This window comes from Papilio polytes, unplaced genomic scaffold, assembly GCF_000836215.1.
Source record: "Papilio polytes unplaced genomic scaffold, Ppol_1.0 DF822067.1, whole genome shotgun sequence".
NCBI classification, from domain to species: domain Eukaryota; kingdom Metazoa; phylum Arthropoda; class Insecta; order Lepidoptera; family Papilionidae; genus Papilio; species Papilio polytes.
This window is the reverse complement of record NW_013527137.1, coordinates 6,675,202-6,685,808: the sequence shown is the minus strand read 5'-3', so window position 1 is coordinate 6,685,808 and position 10,607 is coordinate 6,675,202. Positions and strand designations below refer to the sequence as shown.

At 31.0% G+C, this 10,607-nt stretch overlaps 1 protein-coding gene across 1 annotated transcript in view; it reads right to left on the bottom strand.

Moving 5' to 3' along the window:
• LOC106107308 (probable chitinase 3) overlaps positions 1 to 10,246 on the bottom strand; it is a 62,071-nt gene extending 51,825 nt beyond the window's left edge. The window contains exon 1 of the mRNA XM_013288110.1: positions 9,968 to 10,246. Within this exon, the coding sequence (XP_013143564.1) occupies positions 9,968 to 9,970 (3 nt within the window). The 5' untranslated portion in view covers positions 9,971 to 10,246. The remainder of the gene's footprint in view (positions 1 to 9,967) is intronic.
• Between the last annotated feature and the right edge of the window lie 361 nt (positions 10,247 to 10,607).

The window sequence follows — 10,607 nt, the reverse complement described above, 5'->3', positions numbered from 1 at the left end:
TATAGTATTACTAAGAAGTAAGATAAATTTTCTTTTCGCAATGCGCTAATTACATTAGATAACTGGCGAAATCAATTTGATTCTTGACCACAGAGTTACCTTATTGAGAAATAAATCGTGTTTTACTTTTGATGACAACATTAAATTCAGCATTTGTCATAATCTTTTTTTTTCTAATTCGTGAAAATTATGACAATAAACTTTTTACTTCAATTGTAATGGATCGTAATTCACTGGAACTGGGTCATCGTAACTTTTATTTCAATTACTAAATTATGGCATAATGGGAAAATTTTTATGGTTATTAACATAACTTTATTTTCAATGTTTTTCAAAAGAAATAGTGAAATTACAGAAATAATAATAAAACAAATAAAAGCTTTGTTTCATTTCTTTACGTTTATTTGTTTAAAAACTTTGTGAAATAGCTAATATATTCAAAAACTACATGAACTCATATAAAACTTTTAAATTGTTATAATTAGAAAACATTGTTATCATTTTATTTTAAGCGCCGATAGCCTAGTGGTTTGGAGTACGGACTACCGATCTTGCGGTCCAGTGTTTCGATTCCGCCATTCGACTATTGTCGTAAACCATATCCTAGCACAAGCCTAGAGCTTAGTTAGGATGGTTGAAGAAAATATTAGTAAAATAATCAAAATCTACTAATGTTTTAGATAAAAAAACATGTATTAAAAATGGGTTTATAGTCAAACAACCTATTCTAAATTTCATCGATGATATCTACTAAGATAAAAGCTAATTTGACCTAGAATTTTTATTACATTGTCTCATGATAGGTCAACGTTTGACCATAGACGATCCGACAGAAGATGTTACACGTCGACCTAGAAAAAACCTGTTTAAGCGTGACTTGTAGACGTCAAGGTTGTAATTATCAGGAAACAGACAGACAAAGAGTGTTTACGATACAATTCAAAAAATCACACCGATAATGTACACGTTTGTAGACCTAAGGAACAAAGCTTAATTTGCAGACGTGTAACGCTTATTAAGAAAGCATTAACATCTTTTATTATTATTTTTTTAAGCTAGCTGTAAGTTATCCGTAAATAAATAAAATAAAAATAAATAAATAAACATCGTTAAATCATTATTAATAAGATTAGAAGTTCATATGTTACAAATTTATAGATTAAATAGAAGTTATTATGTATTTTTAGAGTTTAATTGAAAAGTAGTAACATTGACATAAATAATTGTATTAATTTGAATTATTATTTTTTAATGTTAGGTGGCAAACGAACAAGCGGCCACCTGAATCCACTGAAATGGAAGCGAACGCTGCCCATAAACATCTGCCATTGCAAATGCGTTGCTTACCTATGAGGACATTTCCCCTTCCTATGCGCCTCCTCCACCGTCAAATCCTCTTTTCCTTCCCATCCTTTCCTCTTAAGAAAAGAGTGGAAAGTGAAAGGGACTAAATTTAGGCCCTCAAAATTAAGAAATAAACATTTATTTTCTTTTATTGTAATCATCAGCTCATTAGATTTCCCCATTAAGGAATCTTATATCAACTAGAATCAATCAAACTGGTAACTAATATTGCATGAAATTTTCCTTCACCGTAAAACCATCAAATAAATGTACGGAAAGACAGTCGAAAACATTTGTACATATTAGTATTGAAACCCAGGACTTTCATATAATAAGTACATAACACAAGTCACCAAAATTTTGTACTCAACTAGTTTCTTGTGAAGCTATTATGGATTAGACGTATAACTAAAAAGACCGAGAATATTGTTCATTGATTTATGTGTTTCTGTGGACTTCGAGAAAAAACTTCCAATATTGAGAACATGCTGTTCAAGAAGAATTATGAAATTGAACTCTATTACAAATGAGATATGGTAGATTTTATGTTTACATGGAAATCAGCGTTGAATGACCATAGTTATGGCCATATGCTACAAATGTCACGGCGTTCAAGTTAATTCTGCGTCGTTTGATTCGATTTGAAACAAGCTTGAAATGGATTTAATAATCTTAAGGGATAATTGCCAATAATTATTTTAATGTTTCAAGCCTGTTGAAGGAAAACTAATTAAATATACGAAATTATATTATGTAATATATTAGAATATTTATTGTAAATACTTTCGTTTGCAGAAAATGTTTCTGTGTTTGGAATTTAAACTCATTTAAAGTTGAGGGACCTAATAATCTCAGATCTTACAGGTTATCGAACTAAGTAAACAGGTTTTTTATTACAAAAATCACTTAGTTTCATGACTTTTCACATTTTTTTCATCAGTTTACTTATATTATGCACTTACAAAAACATTTCATTTCTAAATCATAAAATATTTGGTACATTGTAACCACAGTGGAAGCTCACGTTTATTCAATTTACAAATATCACATAGGAAAGTATTGTATAAACGTTTATATGTTATCTAGCATATGTTACTGACCTCACTACCATGTTCTCACTGACAACGAGCACAAGGTATAATTCAGAGGTCTTTCTACAGCTATGTAGAACTTTTAGAAAAGGTTTTCCTTAATAACCCATAGTAAAATATTCTAGATTTTTTACTCAATTAAAATAAAAAAATTACATTAAAAGAACTATTTTTAAGCAAGCAATCTGATGTAGAAGTAATACCATAAATATCTGTATTTGAAAAGTTAAATAATTACAACCACATTATACATTACAGTATTCACAAGAGCTCTCTAGTAAATGTGGGTTGTGAAAGTCTAGCGAAATGTCATGAACTTATAAACATGACTTATTGTTTAAGCTGGCTACAGACGCTCAGTTATACACTTCTATATTACTAAAATATTCCTACACACGAACTCTTCTGTTTAGTTAAAACTGTTACCTAAACGTCTGTAGTAGGCGTTATATGAAATAAGTTAGGATGTAGACATCTAATTAGAATTGTCTGTTGCATGTTACTTTAGGACATAAAATTGTAAAAATCTAAACAGATAATGGATGTGTGTTTGTAACAAAAGTAATTCTAAAACGTCAAAACTTATCAGAAAAAGGTACAGAGGTCTGAAATAGCACTTTTATCGTGAAAAAATATATGATTAATGTAACACAGATTTGTTTTTAAATAAAAAAAAAATAGACATATTTTATTAATTTCACAAGAACCTAGGCACATAAGAATCTTTTGCAGCAGGCATCAGTAACGATATAAATTAAGTGAGAGGCTTAGCACGCTAAGTGAGCTAACGGCTGCAAACTGAAAAACACGGAAGAGATGCGCAGTTGTAACATGCGAGCAAAATGATACGTGTTTACTTCCTGCAATACGATAGGGAAGTTGGATAACGATTGATGTAACAAGAACACGCCCGAACATTTTGAGGTTATGTGGAGGTATTTTTATCATAAAGTCGTTCACTAGCCGCAGTTTAACAGATCCTACTGCCTCAATAGAATGGCTTTTATTCCAAATTTAATAGTTTTCTTTAGTAACCATTACAGGAATTCGGGAATGGCATTAAATTGCCATTTATAACTAACTAGCTGTAGCGCGCGACTACGCCCGCGCTACCCGCCTACGCTAAATAATAATAAAAATACTCGTATGTCATATATAACTCAGTGTTAACGTAGCTTTATAATGGTGAAATTTTTGATATCGGTCCAGCAGTTTTTGAGTTATTTCAATACATACATGTTAGTACGAACGGCTTACGAGTAGTGTTAGGCGTTTTCATGTATGTCTACATACCCTTGAAGATTGCCGGTCGTGGGTTTGAAATTGTAATTTCGTATTTAAGCATATCTATATTTATATAACAGAGAATATTTTGAAATGAAAGCAAACATTGTCTATCTAAATAATGAGATAATACATAACAATTTGAATAATATTCGTAAACTCTCTCACATTGCGTAGCTTAAAACTGAGAGGTCTTTCAAAATATTTGAATGTTAAATGAACAACAATTTAGCATAATATTTGAAGTGTAAAATAAGTTAGAACTTATAGAAACCTTTAGGGTATTTAGGACATACCAACGTTTGATAAAATATTTAATATTCTTACCACATCGTTCTATGAATTCCAAAGACGGAATTGACAACTTTTGGATGTAATTATTGTGAAACTGTATTTATTCCTTGCTACAGCTTTCATAAATTGTACGAATTATACATTATTAGGATGGATGTATGTTACAACTTAACTTGAAAATGGCTACATGGATCTAGATGAAATTGAGTAACGATATAGTAGATAGTCAAAAAGAACGCATACATAAAAAGTTTTTCATAATTCCTCAGCTATTACTTATAAAAAAAAGTTAATCTATTGAAATATATATATATATATATTTATTTACATTGAAAGTGCCCTTGAAAGAAAAATATCGTGTTTCGCTAAGGATATAATAAAAAAAAATATATTCGTACAACCAATCAATTGATTTGATTAGCTATTGCACACGTGTGTGATGGCTTCAGAGAAAAATGAAATTATGGAAAGTAAGGTTCGCAGAACAAGTGCCTGTTTATAATAGGACTGCTAACGAAAATATTGTATTTTAGGCAGAATAACGTAAATAGAATTATTCAAGCATAAATATAATAATGTTTTCATTTCAAGAATTAGCATTAAATTCTCGTTTAGAAATATTTTGTGTACAACTTGTTTGGCAATCGTAATCCATGTGCAAAGCTATCGAAAATAGGAACATAATATAAAGAAATAAAGACGAATTTAGATTGCACTTCAATACAGACCTTTTATTTCGTTTGTCCTAAAAACCAAAACAAGCAACTTATCGTTTATCAACTTCTAAAAGGATTTTGTGATCAATTTTTTTTGCTCACATTAATGTCGTGTTTATAAATATATTTAAGTTGTTGATGCCGTTTTTAAGATTCTACTATTAAAATACATAGCATTTTTCCAGCCTTTATTTAATTATATTTTATTGTTATTATTCCTAAAATTAAACTGCAAACAGAAAAATACGAAAATGTGCAACGACGTTTATAACATACTATAAAAACTTTTTCTGATCTTCTCGTATTGATCAACCATTTTTGTTATCAGTACTCGACATAAGTGTCTCGCAAAGGAAACGATGCTCCGCCAGGCAGGCTGACGAGGCGTGAGTATTCAGTCAGTGAAAACGTAGCTTAATAAATCGTAGCTTAAGCTGGGTTGCTGAAGTGTCCATTTTTACCGTTACCTAGTGATTCATTAGTGTTAGGTAAATCTCAATTTCAAAGGAGTAAAGCTTAAGTTACGTAGTTCAGAAATGCGTTTCTAGAATCTATCATACCAAAAACACGAATGCTTAAACGTAGCTGGGAAACTGGCCATAAGTCAAACGTGGCTTAGCAACCCCAGTCTGTGTTGACGTATCGACTAAACGTGACATACTACGCTAAATTTTACATGTCAATAATCAAAGTTACAAGTTCGTGAGTTACATTAGGCTTTAAATCATTTTCCCTTATGTAATTGTTTTTGTATAAAAGCTGTAGTTGATTTGTGATTACGTTTGTATAAATATCGCTTTTCTAGTACAATAAGAGCTATTTACAAGCTTTTTTATGTTCTTAAACTTCATAATCCCTTTTAAATATTCAACGGTATTTTAAAGTGAATTTATTTCATTACTAGATTCAGAAATGTGACGATTAAACGCAATTAGCTCTTTTCACCAACGATTATTCAAATTTAGGGCATCCTAGGGCATTCTGTTGGCCTACTTAGATTATTTTGCATTATATTTAGTAAGATACTAACCCTAAAAGACACATAATATTTGTGCCTGGTTAATGATTGGTGAAAATGGGCATTGAAAACTAAAAAAAATATTAACTTATTTTCTAAGATATCTAACCAAATATTTTAAGTGTGCAACTGCGATAAACATTATCTTTGCCTAAACGTTGCAGTGACGGTTTGCTCGCTTGGGCAACGCGCCCGGCGTGCCTTGTTACGTAGTACATTGCGCAAATCGTGTTGCAACTGTGACATGAAAGGGTGTTACCGTGTCTTACACGCCGCTGTGCTCCCTGACTATTGCCTAAGGACTGACCAGAAGTTGCAAATTCTATAACACTGTTACTTAGCCTTTTGGCCGGTACTTAAACAATTAGTGCTAAATTTATACTTATCGATTCACACTTAATGATCACTTAACTGCTTTGAGTGTGATTATCTAGCTTAGGGTAACTAAGCATTCTTTAAAATGGAGCATTATTTAATATATGTAAAATTCAGTTTTTTTTATTTGTTGCTAATTTAATTAGTTAATAATGTGATTGTAGTACAACATACTTGAAGTAATGGTATTTTTTATAGTTTAAAAGTTAATACTAGAACAACATTGATATTTCAAAGCAAGATTTGTATTTTTGTATGTAACGAAAAACGTAAATACAGATCGGATTTCAAAAATTCTTTGACCATTAGTTAGTTTAAATTTTCACGGAGTACCATAGACTTCAACGTCCTTTTTTTATTTTAATTTCTCGCGGACAAGGTTGAGTTAAAACTTGTATAGAAAACAATTTATCATTGTACTTTTAGACGTAATATATAAATACAATTCATAAACAAAGGTAACAGTTCTAATATTTAATTAGCATTTCTTGAGGTTTAAACACAAGGTCTAGTTGCCCTCTAAATACTTGTGAAGTTTTCTATCGCAGAGGTCATATCACTATTGACCCCTTTATTTGTAAAACATTACAGATGGACAAATTTATTTGACCCAGTGCTTTAAAACTATTACTAACGCCCTCTATATAATTATTTCTAAAAAGTTTCACAAAATCTATGTCGTGTTATTTTCTTTGATAAGAAATATTTCTTCTGAACTAACCGTGATAACACCTTTCACCGTGCCAGATAAATTAGTCTCACTATATTAATGTAAACATTTGTCGTGTGTTCGTATTTATCTAAGTGTGCTTAGAAATCAACTCATTTTCAAAACAAGTTATTCCACAATTCCTTATGATGTACCGTTATTCACCTAGAAACTGGTTGTAAATATACTTCAATAAATGCCTTCATTTGCTAATGTTATTTTGTAGAAATATGTAACACATCTACATAAATCTTAATTCTAACTTAATGTTAGTAATGCGAAAGTTTAGATGGATGGATGTTTCTTATTAACTATCTCCAGAATTGATCTCTATTAAATTTATCACAGATTACAATAAAATCTGGAAGAACACGAGCTAGTAATAAAGTGGTTTAAATCCGGGTTGAAAAATAGTCTTACTAATATTATAAATGCGAAAGTTTAGATGGATGGATGGATATATGGATGGATGTTTGTTAGAGTTTGTAGCTTAAAGGCTAAAGCCTAGAGGCTACAAACTCTAACAAACATCCATCCAGCCGTTTACGGCTGAACGGATTTCGATGAAATTTGGTATAGATGTGAAAGATAGTCTGGAAGAACATAGGCCACTCACTTTTGTTTTTTTTAATTCCACTTGGACGGAGTCGCGGGCGAAAGCTAGTATAAAATAAATGTAATCACATTTTAAACTTTACATTACCTTCATTATGAATATTTTAACACTTACGTATTACATTGAACTACATTTTTTTATTGCAACAAAAATTAATGGCTAATAAAACGTAACAATTTTAATTAAAATAAAAATTGTCCGATAAATTGACGCAACTTAACTTGTGTTATACAATCGATATTATGTAGATAAGGGGATAGACGTGTTTATATAAAAACGTAATTAGAACATAAAAATAAAACAATAACTAATATAGAATAAATCAGACAATCAAAAAAAAAAGTGAAAACAAATTTTAAATTTTATATCAGGCCGTTTGTACTTTTTTTTATAAAAAAAAAGAAAAAATACATCTTGAATCAGTATGCGTCCCAGAGAAAGATCCGTTATAGTGTTGGGAACGGGTGCATTAAAGTGATCGTAATGTTAGGATAACGCGTCGGTTAACGGTAAGCCTCACGATAAAGTACTTAGTCTGTGGTAAAAAAAACTTTACACAAAAATGAACCTTGTTCTAAATGAATAGAGTTTATTTTCGCTCTGCATGATGAGTTTAAAACGTTGCAGCGATGTAAGATGTTCTGATTGCAATGTTCCTAAGGTGTTGGTTAGTTAGTAATTAAGGTAAGTACATGTCCCGTTGCCTGAGATTAAAGTACCAAGATGTTTTGATTCAGTTGTTTGATTCGATTTCTACGCGAAAGATTATTGTTTACGTCTTGTAGATATAAGAATAATTTAAGTACTTCATATTAATTCTGTACATGTTTGTCTCTATTTTTATTAAATATTTCATAACCCTACTGCATAATACTAGACGATCGGATTACAAGCGATGGGATAATCACGATCGGTTACCATGACAACCACAAAAACCGCATAATGTCTTGCAACACCCTTATTTACTCTGTGATTTTCTAGTACAAAAACATGTTATAGTCTATACATCTACCGACAATAAAGAATTTATTTTATTTAAAATTGTTTGTTAAACGCCGTTGTCTATTTTTTTTTAATGTGAATCGCTGAATACTTGTCCCTCTTAATGTTTTATACTTGTTTAGTTGTTTAAAACCAATCTGTTTATACAAGCTTAAGAAATGTTGACAATGTAAGTGACGGTTCGTAGAACTTAAGTTGCGTTGAATTTCTGCCAGCCAACTTAATCCAGAATGTTTAAAGTGGCCAAGTCCTAGAACTTTACTTTGTTTAAGTTGTTTTGTAACATAAATAGCTTTGCTATACTATGTTAGACAGTTAGCTTGGTAACTTAATATACGTAAATTAAATGTCTTTACTGTCTTGAATATGATTTTTTTCTAAATGTTATTCAAAAAATAAATAGGTACTTTTTTTTGGAACGGATGTTGCTCTGATATAATAATCAGCTGCATATAGAGTATTAATTAAAATGTAATTAGGTTAAGGTTGTCGTGGGATTTAAAGTGTGAACACAAAGGAAAAAAATTAAAGTAGCATTGAAAAATGTTACTTTCGAATACTTCGGGTTTTGGAATGTACGCACACAACTTATACAATAATAGAATCATAAAGGGACATAATGATTTAATATAATTATAAAAATTGATGAAAAAAGGTAACATGTTTAAAAGAAATTACGTGTAACTTGTTTTGCTGATTGTACTTAATTGTTATTGCGAAATGGCTTTTATATTCTCAGTATAAGGTGAAAATTTGTACGCATTGTTCCTATACGTAGTTGCCGTGTGTACGATTGCGATTTCTAACAGACGTTCGTTCGCCACTTTCTCTTAGTGAAACTAACTTTTTGTTCATTGTCAGCGGCAGCTCGATGCTTTTAATGTAATGCCGGTACCGGATTCTCAATTGGATATGAAACTAGATCACAAACACTACAAATAACATTTTTATACTGTAATATAAGAGCGTAAATTTAATGTCGGAATGTTTCGCGTATGAAAATTGATGCGTCGATACAAAAGACTTCAACGCGCACGATATTATTGAAATCTCTTTGGTTTGTGTTAATATTACTCTATTTAGTAGTTGAAATAAAGCTCCTCGTCTTTGGTTATTCTATTTATACGATATAACTGTCGAAACAAGTTTCCAGAATCAAATTTACATACTTCATTTGGGTAATTTTAATAAATCAAGGTTAGCATATTGCTGTTTGCCAATAATTTTTTATTGATTTGTATATTGTATAGCTATAAATAAATTAAAAATCGTCTAGTAATTAATATGAATTTTTAAAAATTATGCTCCCGCAAGGACAACCACGATCGATGATAAAAGAAGAAAGAGATAAATAATTTTATATTCATGTTTCATGTTATATAACTTTAAATTTAAATTACTGATATTTTGTCAAGAAATAAAATATTTGTTTAGCATATTTTAACACTGAATTACTGTATAAAGTGTCAACATATTGGTACATTTTAATTTTCCGTAAAAAAAATTCCTTAAGCTTACCATTTTCTCAGTTTCCCGCAAAAACGCACTTGTAACTTATTCTCCAGTACCACTGAATTCGCACAAGAGTACACAAAGTACAGTCGCGTACAAGAGTACACAAAGTACAGTCGGGCACAAACGACACGATACCACCAAGTCGTTGGAAATATCACCACGTCATACAAACTATTCGAAATGTCGATACAATTTTGTCGCTACACAGAAAACATGTCTGTCCTGTCGTCTGTCACGAGGGAGAGACGCTTGCGGACTGAATTGTGGCCGAAAGTGCGCTGTTTCGCCTCAACGTTACCGATTCAAAAGGTGTGCGTGTGCGTCGATCGTTGGACCTAACTGTCTTGATACTTTGACTTGAATATTAATTGAAAATAAAAACGAAAGTTATAGAATATCGTAGATAGTGAATTTTTAAAGATGTTTTTGTACTAAAAATTTATTAACACAACAAATACATTAAACACTTAAATAATAAACGTGCAGCAAAAATAGAAACTAACATAAATTTGTCGTCTTAAATTCTCTAGAATGAAATTCAAACAATGAAAGTCTCCACTGCCTCCTGTATCATAAACTGAACCATGTAATAGTTAAGGGGAGGCTGAAAACCAACGCGGCCTTTAGTGACAACCTGGAGGCC